At 56.4% G+C, this 21,111-nt stretch overlaps 1 protein-coding gene across 3 annotated transcripts in view; it reads right to left on the bottom strand.

The window, feature by feature from the left end:
- The window catches only part of NRG2 (neuregulin 2), a 221,623-nt gene that overhangs the window by 66,252 nt on the left and 134,260 nt on the right, over positions 1 to 21,111 (bottom strand). For all 3 annotated transcript variants that reach the window (XM_054168206.1, XM_054168207.1, XM_054168205.1), the window contains exon 2: positions 4,382 to 4,553. In XM_054168206.1, coding sequence (XP_054024181.1) covers positions 4,382 to 4,553 — 172 coding nt within the window. The remainder of the gene's footprint in view (positions 1 to 4,381; positions 4,554 to 21,111) is intronic.

Here is a 21,111-nt window from a genome sequence, read left to right as displayed (position 1 = left end):
CCCAGCAATGTCCCTGGGTAGAAGAGCACACAAAGAAGATGCTTAAGGACAGCCACAGCTAGGAGACTACCAGGCTCCCGACTCCCTCGGACTCCAGCTGCAGACCAGTGGGTCTGTGGGGTGGGTCCTCTACACCTCCTCCAGCAGAGCCTCCCCTGGCGTTCTCCACAACTGGCATTTGACCATTTGCCAGGACAGACAGAGAGTCAAAGCCCAGCCTCCTGGGGCCAGATCAGCAGAGAACAGCATGGCTCTGGCACTCAGAGCAGAGCCTTTCCTCCAGTACCTCCAGAGCTGCCTGCAGTCCTGCCTGGAGGACGTCTCTAGGTTCCCCCCAACCCTCTTTTATTCAAATCGATCTTCCAGCCAATCATTTCTTGCATCTTAGGGAAGTCTCCTCTTTGTGCAAGCCAGGCTTGCCCCAGCCTGTTCCTAATGACAAATGGAACATGCAGTTCAGAAAGGAGGAATCAGAATCCTTCCCCTCCCTCCAACAAACACCCAGGGAAAACCAAACCCACCTCCTCTGCCTGGTGGCACCAGAAGACTTGCTGGTAGGTTTCAGGAACAAGAGGGAAGGTGACTGCTCTACAAGCCAAGGAGCTGAGAAGCAGTTAACTGCTCACCTCCTTCCAGCATCCCCTTCCCTTACTTTCTAAGAGGTCCCCTGCTCTAGGCAGGCCTGTGGGGCCCGAGGAGAACTGATCACAGGAAGAAGAGCCTCACTCACACTTTCTAGTTAGGTATTCAAGGCTTTCTGAACACCCAGGGAGGAAAGCCAGGCACAGAGCAGCAGAGGAGCGAGTCACAGAGAGCAATCGTGCTGCTTGTCTCCCACCCTAACCCTCTATGTTGTCTGAAGGCTGCAGCTGCAGACAAAGAGCCCAAAACAGAGTTGTGCCCAGCTCTGCTGCACACCGAGTGCCATGGATGCCCAGCACCTCCACACCTTGGCTGGGCTCTCTTTGCCTGGCTCCAGCAGACAACTTTGTTAGGTCTTTGAATCAAACTTTTGAAGCAATGATGCTGGGTACCTGGGCAGGTGCCACGAAACTTTCTGCCCTCTGTGTGTCCTCTGTGAAAGTCCCTCTGAAAACCCCACTCTGAACTGGAGAGCAGAGGATGATCTGGAGCCCAGGATTATCTTTGAGTGGATCCAGGTGCATGAACTCCATTATTCTTGGAATTAATCATCATCAGGTAAGGCTTCCTTTCTCAGCTCTACAAGTTAGGATGCTTATCCTCCCCTGCAGTCATCCCTAACACACTGGAAGTAATTGATGTGCACCCACATCCCAGTGCCCAGTGTGGGGTCCCTCTCTTAAACTCATCTCCCTTAACAGAGATGAGCAAAGCCAGAGGGGCTCCCTCCATCCTCATCTCACATGCACAGAGCAAGTTTTGGTGGTGACTGCCTGCAGTCAAGACCAGAAGGCAGATCCAGTGCCCTTGAGCACTGTGCCCTCGAGGAGTTTCCAAGTATGGAGCCCTAGGAGCCAGTGGAGAGGGGAGCCTGAAAGCTGGGGATGCCAGAGCAGCTGTGCACAGACCCACCACAGCTGCCTGCAGAACACTCCTGCACTGCTGCCTGCAGAACACTCCTGCACTGCTGCCAGCTCCACAAGGGGCAAGTGGTCAACAAAGGGTCAGCATCTCAGTACTGTCCCAGCTCTACCATGTTTGAGCCCAGCCCCTGCAGCCAGGCCCTAGGCCCTGCAGCCAGGAAACTTCTCCACTTCATGGCAGGTCTTAATGAGAGCTGGAAGCAGAAGCAGGGATGGAGCAGGGGACACTTGGGGCTCACACCTTTGCTTCTGAGGGAGCCTAGGACACAGGGGGTGGCAGGTGCTCAGCTTTCTGCAGAGTGTTTATGCTGGGGTTGCTGTTGCCAGCAGGAAGCACTTGCAGTATGCACATGTCTTTGGCTGGCACTGGCGGGCTGGGAGCCAACCTGTTGCCATAGGTACTGGTAAATGACAATCCTGACTTGACAGCAGTGTCCTGAGCAGGGAGGATCAGCCTTCTTCAGGTGTTTATATGCCTGCCACAGGGAGTGCACCGCTGTGAGTGGGATGCCAGCCTGACTCACCTTCACAGAGGGCACAGGGTGCCAGGAGGAAAGGACAACCTCTGCAGAGAAACTCTGTAAGAGGTGCTCTTCACCATCACCATCATCCCTCCTCAGAGCTTTGCTGGGTGTTTCCCTGGGGCTCTGTAGCTCTGAGGAAAATACCAACACCCCTGCCAGACCCCAGCACCAGCAGCCCTAGGGTCCCACAAGCTGCAGCAGGGGATGAGGACAACCCTGCAGGGCATCTCTTCTCCAGAACCCATTGGTAAACTGAGGCCACGAAGCTGACCTGGGCCACAGATACACTGAGGGCAGCAGAGCAAAGAGGCAGGCACGGTCCTGCCCTAGCTCTGCTGCCTGCACACCCAGACAGCCCTTCCTCAGCAGATGGCATCCTGCCTGTGTTTCCAGCCCAGACCTTCCCCTGACCACCTCTCTGCCTCATCCCAAAGCACTCTTTAGTCCTACAGTGACTGCAAAGGAGGTCCAAGCAATACTGGGTGTGACTTTGAAAGCAAAGCCAACAGGCCTGAGATGCAATCAGAGCAACTGGCAATAACCTATCTGAGCACCTCCTCATTTCCTAATTGCATTTTGTAGTGGCTTCTAACTTACAAAAGCTGATAAACTGTCAAGGCCACCACAAGGAGAGGTGAGCTGCTTTTCACCCCCCCAGACACAGCAGATGTGAGCAAAGCACTGAGGTTTGCCAAGGGGTGAGCAGCTGCAAGCTGCCTTTGCTGCTGGCTGGGTCAGGAGGTGTGAGTGCAAACACAGCCACTCTTACAGAATCTTTTCAAGAAGCACCATATGGAAATATTTGGCCTTGAAAAAAAAAATCACAGACTTATGGAACTGTTGAGCTTGGAAGAGGCCTTTGAGATCATCAAGCCCAAGCATGGTCCAAGAGCTCACAGTCCCACCACTACTGCAAAGCTAAGCTGTCAACATGGCTCCATTTACACCAAGCCCCAGTGAGGAATCCTCAGCTGGCCTGCTGCTCCTGTTTCTCCTGCTGTGTCTTGCCCTGCCTGGATGAGGCAGTCCCTAGGATGACACTCACTGAGTGGCCAGGCTGGAGAGAAATCAAATGAAATTCAGCAAGGGCAAGGGTGGAGTCCTGCCAAGGGCATCCTGGGGTGCATCAAGAAGTGTGGCCAGCAGGTCAAGGGAGGTTCTCTTCCCCCTCCAATCTGCCCTGGTGAGGCCACATCTGGAGTATTGTGTCCATTTCTGGGTTCCCCAGTTTAAGGAGGTCAGGGACTGGCTGGAGAGGGCACAGCAAAGGGCTACAGAGATGCTGAGGGGCCTGGAACATCCCTGATGAGGAGAGACTGAGGGACTTGGGGCTGTTTAGCCTGGAGAGAAGCAGCCTGAGTGGGATCTGATCAGTGCTGATCAATGCTCAAAGGGCTGGTGGCAGAAGGATGGGGCCAGGCTCTGTTCAGTGGTGCCCAGTGCCAGCCCAAGGGGCAGTGGGCACAGGCTGGACCATCAGAAGCTCATCTGAAGATGAGGAGGAACTTCTTTAACTGAAGGGTGCTGGAGCCCTGGAGCAGGCTGCCCACAGAGGTGGTGGAGTCTCCATCTCTGGAGAGATTCCAACCCCCCCTGGATGTGTTCCTGTGTGACCCTCTCCAGGTGCCCCTTCCTGGGCAGGGGGTTGGCCTGGATGATCTCCAGAGGCCCCTTCCAACCCCTGCCTTGCTGTGTGATTCTGTCTGGAGAGTTTGGAACAGTCATGATGCAGTTTGCCCTGCATCTCAAGGTCTTGCATGAGAGAAGGCCCCAGCATGTGACTGTGAGGCCTGCTCTGATCTCCTTGATGTTGCCTTGGATGGCTTTCAGTCTAATTCAGGAGGACAGAGGGATTTCTCACACAGCTATGCAGGCCTGCTGTTGGCTGGGGGGTGACTGCCCAGCCTGGGTAGCTTCTGCATTCAAAGCCCTCATCACAAATCAGGGCTCACCCCAGGTACTGAGCTGCCTGCAACCAGTCTACAGCTAGCAGGGAAAGAGCTCTCTGCCCAGGTCACTGGACACCTGTCCCAGGTACCCACTGCCAGAGCTAGCCAAGGAGAGCCCCACCCACAAGCCCACCACTTCTGTGCCCACCTCGCACCTCTCCCTCTGCTGCTCCCTGGGGCAACTGGGAGCCTTGCTCACTCCCCCAGGCATGGCAGATGAGCTGTGCATGGTCCTGGGGCCCCAAGAAAGCACCTCAGCAGTGACTTGGAGAGCACAGCACCACCTCCAGCCAGGCAGCCCCCCAGCCCCAGCCCCCAGGCTCGGTGGGCACAGCATACTTACTTCCCATTGCCATACTTGATCCGGATGTCCTTGCTCTTCTTCAGCTCCTTGCCATCTTTGAACCACTTGTAGGAGGGCTGAGGGTTCCCAGCAGTCGCCTCACACTTCAGGGAGATCTTTTCCCCCACGTGAACATTTGGGCTTTTCAGTTTCTTCAGTTTGGGAGGGACAGCTGCAGAAAGAGAAAGCAGACGGTGTGCCTCCTGCCGCTCCCAGAGGCTGCACACAGCCCACCGGAGCCCCCGAGCCCCCTGCCCCTGGGAAGGGCACTCACGGCCCTGCTGCTGGGGATGGCTGGAGCTCAGGCCCCCAGGTCCTACCAGCCCACAGGCAGGGAAGGAGCACAGAGACACCCACCCGGGGAAAAGAGGGAGCCTCTGTGCGTGGCTTGCTGTGTGCTCTGCTCTCTGCCCAGCCCCAGCTGCTCCCTGCTGCCCTTACCCGCGGGCAGGTCCTGCCTCTCTGCTCTCCAGGCCTGGCCCACCGGCTGGAGCCAGGGCTGAGTGAGCTCACACTCTTTGCAGACTGGTTCTCCCTGCACCCTGCCGTTGCTGTGGTGATCACCAGCACCTCCAGGACCTCTGCCCATCCTTCAGCCCCACCAACCACAGCAGCAGCATTTCACTGCAGAAGCAGCAGTCCCCCAGCACTGTGTGCCACAGGTGTGCTGTTCCTCCTGCTAAGATCACAGGATCACAGAGTTGTTTTGGTTGGAAAAGACATCCAAGATCCTCGAGTCCAGCACCACCATTACCACATCCTGAAGTGCCAGCACAGGAGTGGCAGCAGCAGAACAACTGCCAAGGAGAGAGGCTGCAGGGAAACCCTGCAGGTCTGAAGGCTGGGGAGGGGAGGGACAGCTACCGGCCAGGCTGCAGTTAGAAAAGTGACATCATAAAGACATTAAAAATGATCTGAGGACCTACAAGGTCAGGCTGGCCAGCAGCCTTCCCAGCCTGAAGCCTGGCTCTGTGTGTCAGCTGTGTTTCAAGGAGGTGATTACAGCATTCACCTGGAGCATCAGGCACAGGGGGAGATGTTTCCTATCAGTCTCTGCCAGGTTTATGTTCCACCTGGCCAGGAAGGATTCACAGCCTTGCCACCTCTCTTTCAGCTGCACTCTGCACTCTCCTAGCTCCCTTTCTCACCATCCACCTTAAGAAAACAGGTAAGTGTCTCTCTGCCTTCACAGTGTTGCTCCACTCGCTTGCACCTGCCCGAGATGCGCTGCAGATAAAGCATTCCCTCCCTCTAACCTGCACAAACCATCCTCTAACTGCTGACTGCATTCCGATCTTGTGATATGGAAGAGACACCAGAGGAGGAGGATCTGGCTGGGTTTCATCAGAGTAATCCTTTTAGAGACCTTTGGATGCCTCCACTCACTCTTCATGCCAAGCTAATCTGTCCTAGGTTGGTTGCATTTAGAGATTGCTTTCACTGCAAGTGATCCCAGCAGCCAGCAGGCAAGAGCTGCCGTGGCAGGGAGCTCTCAGGTTGCTGTGTTTGATGTGTGAGTGCAGCAGGAGCTAAACTGCCTCAGCTGAAAAGTACACAGAAATGGATCCCCCAGAAGAGTAGGAATGAAGTGACTGGAGAAGGGATCTTGTCTCCTCCTGGCACACCATACACAGGGAGCCAGGGAGGTCATTCTGGGGAAGAGAGGAGCAGATCCTGTCAAATATTTGTTCTGTCTGCAGGCCTGTGTCAGCTGGCTCCGGGGGGACACTGAGGTCAGCCTGCACCCTGCCAGCAGTACACAGCTGCCTTCCTGGCAAGGTCCTGACCTTGGCATTGCTGCATCTGCTTCATATAATTTCCAGGCATGCAGCCTGTGGAATTACGAAGCAGGCAGCACAGCTCGGGAGAAAGTTGTGTCAGGCCTGCAACCCTCCCAGGCAGTGCTGGCAAGAGCAGAGCCAAACCCAGAGACCTGAAGACCATTGAGGGAGAGAGTGAGAACAAGCAAGAAACCTTCCAAGACCTGGGATCCCTGTTTCCTCCTCACTGACATGAATCCCATCTCATCCATCTCTGTGCACCTCTTGCACCATGTGCCAGCAGTGATGCCTGACACAACTCTGCTGCACAGGCAGCTCCAAACAGGCACCAAGTGCAGCAGAGGTGGAGCTGGCACCCACACAGGCCAGGGACAATGCCTGCACAGCAGCCCTGCAGCAAGCAGCTCTGCTCAGAAAAGGGTTCTTCAGCTTGGAGAAGAGAAGGCTCCAAGGAGACCTCAGAGCAACCTTCCAGTTCCTGAAGGGGCTACAAGAAGGCTGCAGAGGGACTGCTCCCAAAGGCCTGCAGGGACAGCACCAGGGGCAATGGCTTCAAACCAGAGCAGAGAAGATTGAGATTGGATGTGAGGAACAAGTTCTGCACCAGGAGGCTGCTGGAACACTGCAACAGGTTGCCCAGGGAGGTGGTTGGGGCCCTGTCCCTGGAGATACTCCAGGTGAGGCTGGACAGGCTCTGGGCAACCTGCTCTAGTGAAGGATGTCCCTGCTGAGTGCAGGGGGTTGGACTGGGTGAGCTTTGGAGGTCCCTTCCAGCCCAGCCCATTCTAGGATTCTCTGTCTTCTGCCCAGCCTGCCTGTGCTCTGCAGGCAATGTGCCATCAGCTCCCAATCCATGCCCCATGCACTGCAGCTCCCTGGCTGAATCAGACAGGCCAGGGGAAGGGGAATCCACTCCAGAACTATTTTGGACTGTGGCTATTAGAAGAAATGGAACTGTGCTCCCTGACACCCAGTACATCTGTTCTCCTTCCTGCTGTACAAGGGAAGAGCAGGCAGAGCCCCAAGACTGGGGACACAGCACCCAGAGCTGTGCAGAGGCTGCTCCAGCCAAAGGCAAGCCCAGCCTGGTCTCCCTGAAGGGCTGCTCTGGGCTGGAAAGTCTCTCTTCATAATTCTGTCATCTTTTAGACAAACACAGAGGCATTAGCTGCTGATTGCTCTGCTTAATGCCAGCCAAAGACCTTCCACTGCTTTTGATCCCTATTGTTTAAACTGCAGCCCTTTTCCTAGCCTGAATTTCCCCAACTTTGGCTTCCAGCCAAGAGATCTCTCTGCCTTTCTCTGGTAAATTTGAATCCCATCTAGCAACCAGAAACCTCTTCCTTTTTAGGTACTTGTAAACCATGAATGAATCACCTTTCAACCCTCCCCAGCAGTAAAGTGGAGTGGCTGGAGAGACCACAGCAGCACACCGAGTGCTGATACTGGAATATGTCAAAGCTTCACCCTTTGGTTCATTGTCAGCTTTGACATCAAACCCATTTGGCTCTCTCTGCCCTGTCCAAGTCACAGAGCTGCAGCTCAGGAAGTCATGAGCTTGGTTCCAGCAGACAAGAGGAGTTTAAAAGAGGCCTTTCTGCAGCACTCTGAACGTGTGAGAGCCTTTCAATCTCCTCCCTCTTTGATGCTTTTTTCAAACATGTTGGGAAAACAACATCAGGAGCTGCATCCAGCTGAAGATAACATCCAGCCCCCAGCAAGGAGCCTCAGCTGGACACCCAGCAGGGGCCAGGTCCCACATCCAGCCTGCTCCACGCAGGTCGCTGCTGCTCAGATGTGGCCAGCTTCTGGCAGAGCCAAAACACTGAATCAGGGCAGCTCCAGTCACTCCATCCTCTTGGCACAGGCTGAAGGGAAGTTCCTGTTTCATCTCACCCCTCATCTGAACGCTATGGCTCTGGTCTGGCAGCTCCCAGCTCCAGCACTCCCAGTTCAGCAGCACATGCTGCTCAGCACCACTGCCACTGGGCTCCCGCAGTGGGGAGCAGGTTGTTGGCTGTGCTGGGCAGACTGAGGTTACAGGCAGCTCCAGGCAATCATTTAGGTCATCTCATGCATGGTCCTGTCAACCCCTCTTCTACACAGACAGCCTCCTCTCTGTGGAGGTGAGGAGCCAGCAGCCTTACAAAGCCTGAGGTTTTGGACAGAACAGGAAGCTGCAGATGGACCATGGACCACAGACCATGCACATGGACAGGGACCTGATGGAGAGGGTCTGGAGGAGGCCACCAAAATGATCAGGGGGTTGGAGCAGCTCTGCTCTGGGGACAGGCTGAAGGAGCTGGGGGTGTTCAGCCTGGAGAAGAGAAGGCTCCAGGGAGACCTCAGAGCAGCCTCCCAGTCCCTGAAGGGGCTACAAGAAGGCTGCAGAGGGACTGTTCCCAAAGGCCTGCAGGGACAGCACCAGGGGCAATGGCTTCAAACAAGAGCAGAGCAGATGGAGATTGGATGTGAGGAACAAGTTCTGCACCAGGAGGCTGCTGGAACACTGCAACAGGTTGCCCAGGGAGGTGGTTGGAGCCCATCCCTGAAGCTATTCCAGGAGAGGCTGGACAGGGCTCTGGAGAACCTGCTCTGGTGGAGGATGTCCCTGCTGAGTGCAGGGGGTTGGACTGGATGAGCTTTGGAGGTCCCTTCCCACCCAGACCATTCTGTGACTGTGATTCTGTGCACCCTGGCCACAAGCAGTGCCTTGAGAGTTGTCTTGCTCACTGCAGGAGACCCTCCAGAGAGGACAACCTAGAGACACATCTGGGATCTCTGGGCAACAGACACCAGGAGCAGACATGACTTCCCTTCCTGGCCTTCTCCAGAGGATGCAGTGCCAACCACTGGAGGCTACCCCACCACCACCTGGCACACAGGGGATGGCAAAATGTTGTAGGTGGATCTGGAGAGCTGGGAGGATAGCATCCTCCTGTGTCAGAGTAGCTGAGGAAGAAAGCAGCTTAGCTTGAATTCCCATGGCCATGGGAAAGGAAGGATGAAAAATGTATGAGAGAGAGGACTTGCAGACCTGGAGGTGATACTTTCAGATGCCCACATTAGAGAGATGGCTTTCAGCACAGATGCCTCCAGCCCACTGTAATCGTCAGGGCAGGACACCCCTCCTCTGCCAGCAAGGGAGAGATCCACACAGGTGGATCCACACCCCTCTTGCAGATGGACCCCAGACTGTGCTCCTCAGGCTGCCCAAGCCCCTGGGCCCAAGCTGCCCTTCCACCCAGCACTGTGCTTCCACCCAGGACTGTCCTGCGCCCAGGGCTGCCCTTCCACCCAGCACTGTCCTTCCACCCAGCACTGCCCCTCCAGCTACTGCACTGGGGTGGAGAAGCTGCAGGTCCAGCAGCATCTCCAGTCTGGGAGTCTGCACTCCCAGCGGTCAACAGGGAAATCTGGCCACCAAAAAGATGCTGCAGGTAAAGTCCTTGAGGCTTCCAGGCTCAGGATCCGGAGGCCTGCTCAAGCCACATGCCAGAGGCTGCTGTTCCCTAAGCTCCTTCTGCAGCTGGCTGTTGCAGTCTCACCTGCAGGCCAGCCCTTCCCTCGTACACAGGGCCCCTGGGATGGCAGTGTCAATGCTCTCCAGACTGGAAATTCCAGAATTCATCTTCCCATGGGAGTTTTGCAGCCTCAATTTGCTGCAAATCCAAACACAAACTTTTGCAGACTCCTCACAAAGCAGAATTTCCCCCATTTCTGCCATCTCTCCTGCAGGGAGAGGACACCTCCCTGCCACGTGGCATCCTCACGCAGGTCCTCAGAATACTCTGCACTGGACTACTGAACCTCACTGCTTGGCTACTGCAGCCCTGCTGCTTCTGGGCTGTTTGCTGCCTCTCCTCCTGTAGTCAGAGGTGCTGCTCCCTTGACCAGTGTTTGCCTTGGCCTTTGTTTGACAGGGAGCCAAGACTGAATGGCAGCAGCAGCAGCCAGGAGGAATGGAAGCATGAGGCTTCCCTCAAGAAGTGCCTGGCTTAGCACACTCTGAGTGTTTGCTTTCCCTTTTCTCGCTCTGACAGAGGGCACAGAGCCATGGCTGTGCCCCTAGGCTGCCTGCAGATGGGACACTGAACAGATGTCAGCTCCTTGGTGGCTCCTTGGTGGCTTGCAGATGGGACACTGAACAGAGATCAGCTCCTTGGTGGCAGGGTCCCAACAGCTCCTCTGAGTCTGCAGCCCTCCAGTGCCCCTGAAGGTGCCAGGGCTGGATGTGCCTTATGCTGTGTCTGAAGCACAGGAGGGAGTGAGAGCCCCTGGCTTTGCTGAAGAGATTGACATGACCTTCACAAGCCACACACAGCCCAGAGCCTGTGGGACAGAACCTTGGTGTCAGACTGACAGTGCCCTGCCCCAGCCCCTGCTGCAACCCACCGGTGGGCAGCCACAGGCTCCAAGCTGGCAATGCAACACAGTACCTGCAGACTGATTCATGCCTCAGGCACCCTGGACTTCCAGCTTCTGCAAAAAGGAGGAGCAGACTTCCTCCCAGCCCTCCCCATGGCTGTCCTTGCACACTGCAGCATCTGTTTGCACCCTGACAGGGGCTGGTGGCATGTGAACAGCCCTCAAAGTTAGCTTGCCAAGGGGCAGCATTCTGCTGTAGCTACAAGGAGGCCTTTAATTAACAGACAACTACAGGAGGAGAAAATTCTTTGCTGTGAGGGAGCTGGAGCCCTGGAGAAGGCTGCCCAGAGAGGTTGTGGAGTCTCCTTCTCTGGAGACCTTCAACACCTGTCTGTATGTGTCCCTGAGTGGCCTGCCCTGAGTGACCTTGTTTGGGCAGTGGGGGTTGTACCTTCAGATCATCTCTGAAGGTCCCTTCCAGCCCCTATCATTCTGAGATTCTCTTCTCTATTTCTCTTACCGCATCTGTGATGGTAGGGACTCCCCTGTGGCAGCCAGCACCAGATGGAGTGTGGTGAGTAGGTCAGAGAGGTTCTCCCACTCTACTCTGCTCTGCTGAGGCCACAGCTGGAATATTGTGTCCAGTTCTGGGCCCCTCAGCTCAAGAAAGACTTCAAGGAACTGCTTGAGAGAGTCCATCCCAGAGCCCCAAAGCTGCTGCAGGCAGTGGAACATCTCCCTCTGAGGCCAGGCTGAGGCAGCTGGGGCTTGGTGCTTGGAGCAGAGGAGCCTGAGGGCTGCCCTCATTGCTGGGGATCAAGATGTGCAGGGCTGGAGCCAGGCTCTGCTCAGGGATGTCCAAGGACAGCACAAGGGGCACTGGGGGCAGGCTGGAGCAGAGGAGGTGCCATGGGAACAGGAGGGCAAACTTTGTCCCTGTGAGGGTGGCAGAGCCTGGAGCAGGCTGCCCTGAGAGATGCAAAACCACGGAGACATTCCAACCCCACCTGGATGTGCTCTGTGTGCCCTGCCCTGGGTGCTGCTGCTCTGGCAGGGGGTTGGACTGGATGATCCCTGGAGGTCCCTTCCACCCGCTAAGGTTCTGTGACTCTGTAGATGATGTGGATCACTCTGGCTGTTCACTCTTCACTTCCCCAGCCTGTGACAGCTGCACAGACAAAGGCCTGGGCAGCTCTCTGGGGCCATGGGAGATGTAATCTCTGCCTAGCACACACTGTGATGCTGTGCCCTCCCTGCAGAGTCAGGCAGCAGGAGTCAGAAGCATATCCCTGTGCTCTTGGGAGAGGTCCCACTTTGACAGCTGGAGACACTAGGCAGGACAGGGCAGGAGCTGTTCCTCCAGATCCTAGAGGGTCTGCTGAGGACATCCACCCAGCTGACTCAGAGAAAACAGACAGTGAGGTGGAGAGGATCCAGATGACTGGCAGAGTGAAGAGGCTGAAAAGGCTGAGATCAGCAGATCTGGGGTTGGAGTGAAACTTGGAACTCTTGATGGAGCCAGAATGCCTGCACAGTTCCTCCCTACATGTCCTGCAGCACCCCTGCCACACCAGCTGCATTCCCTTACCCAGGCTCCTGCAGCTCTCTGTCTCAGGGAGAAGTGACCACAGGGCCAAGCCACTGCCCCATATACATTAAAACTGTGAGAGACAACAAGGAGTGTTGGCATGGCTGGGGCCAGCAGCCTGAGAGAACTGACTGGCAAGTCCCAAGCAGGTTTGCTGACTGGGGTTTGCCCTCTGCAGAATCCCTCCAGCAGCTCAAGCCACAGGAAAAGATGCCACAAGGCCACCAAGCTCACCCTCCGCTTCCAAACACATAATAGAGTGCCTGATAAATTCCTCCTCCTCTGCCTTTCCCACGCTTTTCATCTTGTTATTCTTCTTCCAAGTGAAAGTTTTGGAGCTGGTAATGAGTGGGCCCAGAGCCCTGGGCTGCGATCTCAGCTCCGCTCGAGTCAGTGAGTGCTTGGCCACGGGGCACAGATGGCTGCCCTGCACCAGCAGGAGGTGCCCATGCAGGTGGCCCCTCCAAGACTCACCTGCCCAGCACAGCACCTCAAGAGCTTCAGCTGCAAGCACGCAGCACTGAGGGGCAGGGCTGCAGCGCTGGGGTTTGCCAAACTGAGTACTCTATGAACACGAGCGGGCTTGCAAACAATGGGACTGGAGTAGAATTGCTATTGTGCTTGTTTGTTTTGAATATTTTTTGGCCAGGAAGTTGTCCTGGAGGTATAGTTGAGCATAAGTGGCCTGGTGGAAAAATGTCATTCATTCTGTTCCTATTAAAGCCCCAAACAATAGCCACACAAAGACAGCAGCGACGATTCCTGCCCTTCATGCCGCTTAACAATGTGCCTGCGAGCCTACAGGCATCGGCTGGTTTGGGCCCAATTGATGCTGGGATCATATTTTATAGACCCAAATGTATCTCTGAACAAAGATATGTCTGATGAACTGCTCCCTTTCCAGATGACCTTGGGAACAGCAATTCATAAAATACAGCTTTATCTCTATCTTCACAGCTGGCCCACCCAGCGGCCGAGGGCTGCCAGTCAGAACCCAGGCAACCACCAAATTACCCAGAGCCATCCAAAACTTTCCAATGCATTAATTCTTTGTTTCAGCCACTGAGCACTAAAGCATAAATTACTTGCCCTAGTCCCCTGCTAAAGACCTAGATGGTATCCATCATCTTTCAGTCACCGCAGGAAAGCATAACCCTCACCCCGGGAAGGGAAACAACAGAAGGTGGCCAAACCAGGCCTGGTGTCATGAGCAGTTTCTGCTGCCATCTGTACATGAAGCCATACATAGAGTCCTGCTGGGCATGGTGAGGCTGAAGGCCACGTTTCAGGTTACACAGAAGGATTTGCTGGTGTAAAGTGGCCATTAGGAGATGTCATCAGCTCTAGAAGGGATGAAAAACCTGTTTGGTGCTTTACAGCTCTGTCAGCCACTGAAGTGGCTCCTCCAAACATGGGAGATGAAAGCTCAGTGAAAGGGGACCTCAAACTCTGCCTGGGCTGTCCCAATGGCAAGAGGACAAAACCACAGAACCATGGAATCACCAAGGCTGCAAAACACCTTTCAGGTCATCGAGACCAACCACAGCCCAGCTGCCATGACCACTTAACTGTATCCTGAAGCACATCTGCAGCTTCTTGAACACACCAGATACTGGTGGGAGCACTGAAGGTAAACTTGCAAGCATAAATGCTGCTCCACTGCCATGTTCCAGAAGGAGCCCAAACACCACCCACCAAGTGCTGCAGAGAGCATCTTTGCATGCTGATGTTGGGCAGGGGTTGGAACGGGATGAGCCTTGAGGTCCTTCCAGCCCTGACAGTTCTGTGATTCTGTGGTGCTCCAGCCAGGCAAGGAGATGCTGCCTGTGGCTGTGGAGCCAGAGGTCACACAGGGGGAACTAGGAGGGTGCTGATGATTTCTGCTAATAGAAGAGGCAGGAAGGGGCAGGATAAGAAGTAAAGAGAGATCTCTGCACGCTGCGTGCAGGACACTACAGCTCTTCTCACAAACCTTCTGGCTGCTGAAGCTCAGATTTGTTCAAACAGCAGCCAGGAGTCCACCAGAGGCTGTTCGGGGTGAAGACACTCATCTGGCACAGGTTGTCTCTGAGCTGCTCACCCTAGCTGGCCAGAAGGAAATGATCTTTGCATGCTGATGCTGGCCACTGTCAGAGGGAAGGGAGAGCTTTGGCTGAGCAGTGCTGCTCAGTTTCTAGGCTTGGAATGGCCTCCATCCCATGGCACTCTTCTCAACAGGGAACTGAGCTCTTTTGTAGTCTCTGCTCCATCTCTGCTGCTACTGGACCCTGCTGGGGCAGTTCTGTGAAGTAGTTTTAAACCACTTCATGCTTCTTTGGGAGAAAAGCCATGGAACTTGAGGCAAGGGGATTGAAAAGCTAACTTCAACAAGGTGCTTCCAGGAGACCTGCTCAGGCAGGCACTGCTCTGGCAGGCACAGCTCTGCTGACAGCTCTCCTGCTAGAAGTGCACCACACACAATCATAAAGCTTACAGAGGAGCTCCAAGCTGATGGAGTCCAACCTAAGCAAACCATGTCCCAAAGTGCCATGGCCAGCTGCTGCAGTGCCATGTTCCAGAAGGAGCCCAAACACCACCCACCAAGTGCTGCAGAGAAATAACCAGGGCCAGAACAAGCAGAGGAATGAGAGCAAGGCTCTGAGCAAAGGCTGCCAAGTCAGCCTTGCCCTCTCTGCCCAGCCCTGCCCCATGCCCATCAAGCTCAGGTGCAGAAGCAAAGGGCCAGGGCTGCACTCCTGGCTTGAGACAGCACTGCTCTTCTGGGCATCTCCTTGCTCCTCCTCAGGGCTTTGCATTTAAAGAGCAGGAGGACTCCAGAGGAGTTAGGTTACTGAGATGTGAGGTTTGAGGCCAGCAAAACCATAAAGCCAGAGCTGCATCTGCAGCAGCTCACCGTGGAGGTTCAGCACTGCCTCCTGCCCTGCCCCAGCACTGTGCAGGCTTTGCAGAGCTGCTGAGCATCAGCGAGTGGGGGAAGATCAGCCAGGCCTGGGATCAGTCAGCAAGCTGTTAACTCAGGGCAGGCAGAGGGCAAGCAAAGGTTGGATGCAGCAGCCCAGCTTGCAACATCCTTTTGATACTTTGGCCTCCCAGGAAGTCCTGGTCCAGAGAATGTCCTCTTGTGTCACACAGGACCTGTGGAAACCCTGCACAGAGCAGGCACAGACTCAGAGAATCACAGAGTGGTTTGACTTGGAAAAGCTCTTGGAGATCATCAGTTCCAACCAGCAACCCAGCCCTACCATGGCCACTGAACCCAGGCCCCAGGTGCCATGGCCACAGGGTTCCTGAACACCTCCAGGCATGGGGACTCCACCACCTCCCTGGGCAGCCTGGGACAGTCCCTGACCACTCTGGCAGCAAAGACATTTTTCCTCCTCTCCAACCTGAGCCTCCCCTGGCACAATTTCAGGCCATTTCCTCTCCCTCTCTCACCTGAGAGTGGGGAGCAGAGCCCAACCCCCACCTGGCTCCAGCCTCCTCTCAGGGAGCTGCAGAGAGCAATGAGGTCTCCCTCAGCCTCCTCTTCTCCACACTGAACACCCCCAGCTCCCTCAGCTGCACCCCCCCAGTCCGGTTTTCCAGACCCTTCCCCAGCTCTGTTGCCCTTCCCTGGCCCTGCTCCAGCTCCTCAATGTCCTTCTTGGAGTGAGAGGCCCAGAACTGAGCCCAGGATTTGAGGTGCAGCCTCCCCAGTTCCCAGCCAAGGGGCACCATCAGTGCCCTGTTCCTGGTGGCCCCAGCCCAAATGATCCAGGAACTGTGTGAGCAGCATCCCAGGAAGAGCTTCATTGTCTGGGTGAATAAATTCAATTAGGAGTCTCCAGCTCCGCAGGGGGTGGGTTTTTAACTTTCATCCTATAAAATCATATTTGCTGGCATTCTGTGACAAAAGCCAACCACTTGCAGCCTCAATTACAATATGTCTTTTCCCTGTCTCTGCTTCCTTTGAAAGTTCACCATTGTCTCTACCAGGGTTCTGACAACCCCACCAGAGGGTATTTCCAAAACAGAAAGCGCTGTTTTTATCAGGATGTCCCCACAAGAGACCTTGGGGCTTGCATTAAAGCCTTGTTTGTCCTCTGTGATGTTATATGAGAAAGATTAAAAGGTTTGCTGTCAGCTGGAGAAGGGCTTTAAAGCACTGGGACCAAGGGACCCTCAGACGGTAACCGCAGGTCTGGTTTCCATCCAAGAGCAGGAAAAGGAAAGAAAATAAAGATCAGCCCTGAGACAGCTCCTGCAGGGCAGCCAGAGAGGCCTCAGCGAGGCTGGGTGGAACAGCAGCCATCAGAGACTCACAGGAGGGGCTGGGCTGCAAGGGACCTCCGAAGCTCACCCAGCCCAACCACCCCCTGCACCCAGCAGGGACATCCTCCACCAGAGCAGGTTGCCCAGAGCCCTGTCCAGCCTCACCTGGAGTATCTCCAGGGATGGGGCCCCAGCACCCTCCTGGGCAACCTGTTGCAGTATTGCAGCAGCCTGGGGATGCTGCCCCACAGCAGGTTCCCCTTGCCCTCTGGCACTGCTGCACTGGCAGTCCACAGCAGGCTGCTTTCTGCTCTCTCAATGGAGAGGCGTTGACCTCTCCATTGACGCCATCCGGAGCCTTTGCGCAAGAGAAGAGGCAGAGAGGCGCTGGTGCCCGCAGCGCTTGCTTCCCGCAGCACCCAGTGCCCGCTTCCTGCAGCACCCAGTGCCCACACTGCTTGGTGCCTGCAGCGCTTGCTTCCTGCAGCACCCAGTGCCCGCTTCCTGCAGCACCCAGTGCCCACACTGCTTGGTGCCCGCAGCGCTTGCTTCCCGCAGCGCCCAGTGCCCACACTGCTTGGTGCCCACAGCGCTTGCTTCCCGCAGCGCCCAGTGCCCACACTGCTTGGTGCCCACAGCGCTTGCTTCCTGCAGCACCCAGTGCCCGCTTCCTGCAGCACCCAGTGCCCGCTTCCTGCAGCACCCAGTGCCCACACTGCTTGGTGCCCGCAGCACTTGCTTCCCGCAGCACCCGGTGCCCGCTTCCCGCAGCACCCAGTGCCCACACTGCTTGGTGCCCGCAGCGCTTGCTTCCCGCAGCACCCAGTGCCCGCTTCCCTCAGCACCCAGTGCCCACACTGCTTGGTGCCCGCAGCGCTTGCTTCCCGCAGCACCCAGTACCCGCTTCCTGCAGCACCCAGTGCCCACACTGCTTGGTGCCCGCAGCGCTTCCTTCCTGCAGCACCCAGTGCCCACACTGCTTGGTGCCCACAACGCTTGCTTCCCGCAGCACCCAGTGCCCACACTGCTTGGTGCCCACAACGCTTGCTTCCCGCAGCACCCAGTGCCCACACTGCTTGGTGCCCACAACGCTTGCTTCCCGCACCGCCCAGTGCCCACACTGCTTGGTGCCCACAGCGCTTGCTTCCCGCAGCGCCCAGTGCCCACACTGCTTGGTGCCCACAACGCTTGCTTCCCGCAGCACCCAGTGCCCACACTGCTTGGTGCCCACAGCGCTTGCTTCCCGCACCGCCCAGTGCCCACACTGCTTGCTTCCCGCAGCGCTTGCTTCCCGCAGCACCCAGTGCCTGCTTCCTGCAGCACCCAGTGCCCACACTGCTTGGTGCCCGCAGCGCTTGCTTCCCGCAGCACCCAGTGCCCAGACTGCTTGGTGCCCACAACGCTTGCTTCCCACAGCACCCAGTGCCCACACTGCTTGGTGCCCACAACGCTTGCTTCCCGCAGCACCCAGTGCCCACACTGCTTGGTGCCCACAGCGCTTGCTTCCCGCAGCACCCAGTGCCCACACTGCTTGGTGCCCACAACGCTTGCTTCCCGCAGCACCCAGTGCCCACACTGCTTGGTGCCCACAGCGCTTGCTTCCCGCAGCACCCAGTGCCCACACTGCTTGGTGCCCGCAGCGCTTGCTTCCCGCAGCACCCAGTGCCCACACTGCTTGGTGCCCGCAGCGCTTGCTTCCTGCAGCACCCAGTGCCCACACTGCTTGGTGCCTGCAGCGCTTGCTTCCCACAGCGCCCAGTGCCCACACTGCTTGGTGCCCGCAGCGCTTCCTTCCTGCAGCACCCAGTGCCCACACTGCTTGGTGCCCGCAGCGCTTGCTTCCCACAGCGCCCAGTGCCCACACTGCTTGGTGCCCACAACGCTTGCTTCCCACAGCACCCAGTGCCCACACTGCTTGGTGCCCGCAGCGCTTGCTTCCCACAGCACCCAGTGCCCACACTGCTTGGTGCCCACAACGCTTGCTTCCCACAGCACCCAGTGCCCACACTGCTTGGTGCCTGCAGCGCTTGCTTCCCGCAGCACCCAGTGCCCACACTGCTTGGTGCCCACAACGCTTGCTTCCCGCAGCACCCAGTGCCCACACTGCTTGGTGCCCGCAGTGCTTGCTTCCCGCAGCACCCAGTGCCCACACTGCTTGGTGCCCACAGCGCTTGCTTCCCGCAGCACCCAGTGCCCACACTGCTTGGTGCCCGCAGTGCTTGCTTCCCACAGCACCCAGTGCCCACACTGCTTGGTGCCCGCAGCGCTTGCTTCCTGCAGCACCCAGTGCCCACACTGCTTGGTGCCCACAGTGCTCAGTGCCCACTGTGCTCAATCCCCACAGCACCCAGTGCCCATAGCACCCAGTGCCTGCAGTGCCCAAAGACCACAGCACCCAGTGCCCACAGTGCTCAGTGCCCACAGTGCCTGATGCCCATAGCACCCGGTGCCTGCAGTCCTCCATGCCCACAGTGCCTGATGCCCGTAGCAGCCACTGCCTGCAGTGCTTGGTGCCCACAGCACCCAATGCCCACACTGCTTGGTGCCCACAGCACCCAGTGCCCACAGCACCCGGTGCCTGCAGTGCCTGCTCACCAGCCAAGCCAAGGGAGCTCCCGAGCCCCATGGAGAAGAGGCCACCCTCCTGCCCAGGCTGCAGAGGAGCAGGGAGCTGCAGATTGTGTTTGGGAGCGTGGGCAGTGCCCAGTGGCGACACTATCAGAGCGTGTCTGTGCCACGCTGTGCCTGAGTGCGGCTTCCCAGCATTGTTTGAGCAGCTCTGGACCCCCAGTGCAGCACAGCCATGGGTGGCTCCCGCTGCAGTGTCCCCCGACCAGGCTGATTTACAGCTGCCAGCAGTCTCGGGCACGTCAGCTCCTCTGATTGATTTTGTTATCCTTATTTTCCCTCAGTTTATGTTGGAGGATTGCTCCTCGCAGAGCCCTTCAGAGTTGCTCTCTGGAAAGACAGCCTGGCTAATTTTTGGCTTGTAAGTGGCTCATGAGCAGCCTGTGGCTTGTGCTGGAGGGTGTGTGTGGGGGGGAAACCATAAAAATCAGCAAGCAGCTCTGGCTCATTTGGGTTGGATAAAGAGATTTTGTGGCCTCCATCAATCTCAGCCCCTGACAGCAGTGACAGAGCCTTGATTATCACAAGCATACAGTTGCTGTTGCTATATTTGCTTCCTGTGCCTCTTCCTTGCAGTTTAATCAACAGTTGCTGCTTCCACACACTTCACAGAGTGTTCCTGGGCACCAAGGAAGAAGGAAGGTGAAGCACCCTGGAGGTGCCGATGTGAACAGACCCAGCTCCTCCACCCAGGGAAGAGCAAGGGAGGGAGGTGAGGCAGGAGCAGCTGACCGCAGACTACCAGAGGCTAAAACCATCCAAGGTGAGGCTGAACTGGCCTCTGGGCAACCTGATCAAGTGGAGGATGTTCCTGCTGACTGCAGAGGCATTGGACTGGATGAGCTTTGGAGGTCCCTTCCAGCCCAGAACATTCTGTGATGCTCTGAAAACCCAAGCCCTGTGCCGTGGCAGTGCCATGTGGGCAAAGCAAAGCCACCAGGCACCGTGGTGGTGGCCTCAGCAGAAAGGCCACCCTGGGGTCAGGATGGAGAGGGGCTCAGGATGGAGGGGGGCTCAGGGCCCTGCTTTACATCTAGCAGTAGATCACAGGGTGGCAGCTCAGGCCAAATTGGCCAACAGATCCTTCACAACACAAACAACTTAAGGTGAAAAACAGAGTGCTGAACAAAAGAAGGGCTGTTGAGCAAAAGGCTATTAATAGTGCTGGGTGCTCGCCCAGAAGGGTTGCGTAAAGTGGGACAATTCACATCCCTTCCCTCTGCTCCCATTTCCTCTCCCAGAGATCCCACTTAATACAGTTGGGGCAAGGACCATCTCTTGTTGTGAGTTGGTGCTGTGAATAGCATGAGGGGAACAATGCTGCACTTAGGACCTCTGGATGCCACCACAAAGGCCAATTTTGAGCAGCAGTGACAAGGAGTGGAAGGAGCTTGGGATCCAGGGAAGACCTGAGGAAAGGCAGAGCACAATGTGGGACTCGCCTTCTAGCAGAAGCATGGATAGCTCTCATGTCTGTGCAAAGGTGGCAGGGAAAAGCAAGGAAGGGTTGAGCCAGACAAGAAAGGAGAAGCAGCTCTCTGCCCAGACACCCCAGCTTAAGCAGACCTCCTCTACAGAAAGGCAGAAAGGGACCTGGGGGTACTGGTTGAAAGCAGGCTGAACATGAGACATCAGTGTGCCCAGGTGGCCAAGAAGGCCAAGGGCATCCTGGCCTGGATCAGGAACAGAGTGGCCAGCAGGAGTAGAGAAGTCATTCTGCCCCTGTACACTGCACTGGTTAGGCCACACCTTGAGTCCTGTGTCCAGTTCCTCAGTTTAGGAAGGAGGTTGACTTGCTGGAAGGTGTCCAGAGAAGGGCAACAAAGCTGGGGAGGGCAACAAAGCTGCACAGCGCTGTGAGGGGAGGCTGAGGGAGATGGGGTTGCTTAGCTTGGAGAAGAGGAAGCTCAGGGGAGACCTTATTGCTGTCTACAACTACCTGAAGGGAGGTTGTAGCCAGGTGGGGGTTGGTCTCTTCTTGCAGGTAACCAGCACCAGAACAAGAGGACACAGTCTCAAGCTGGTTTAGGCTTAGGTTTAGGCTGGATGTTAGGAAGAAGTTCTTCATAGAAAGAGAGATTGGCCACTGGAATGTGCTGCCCAGGGAGGTGGTG

This window comes from Dryobates pubescens, chromosome 16, assembly GCF_014839835.1.
Source record: "Dryobates pubescens isolate bDryPub1 chromosome 16, bDryPub1.pri, whole genome shotgun sequence".
Taxonomy (NCBI): Eukaryota; Metazoa; Chordata; class Aves; order Piciformes; family Picidae; genus Dryobates; species Dryobates pubescens.
Note: the sequence above shows the minus strand (reverse complement) of the source record. Positions and strands in the feature narration are given on the sequence as shown.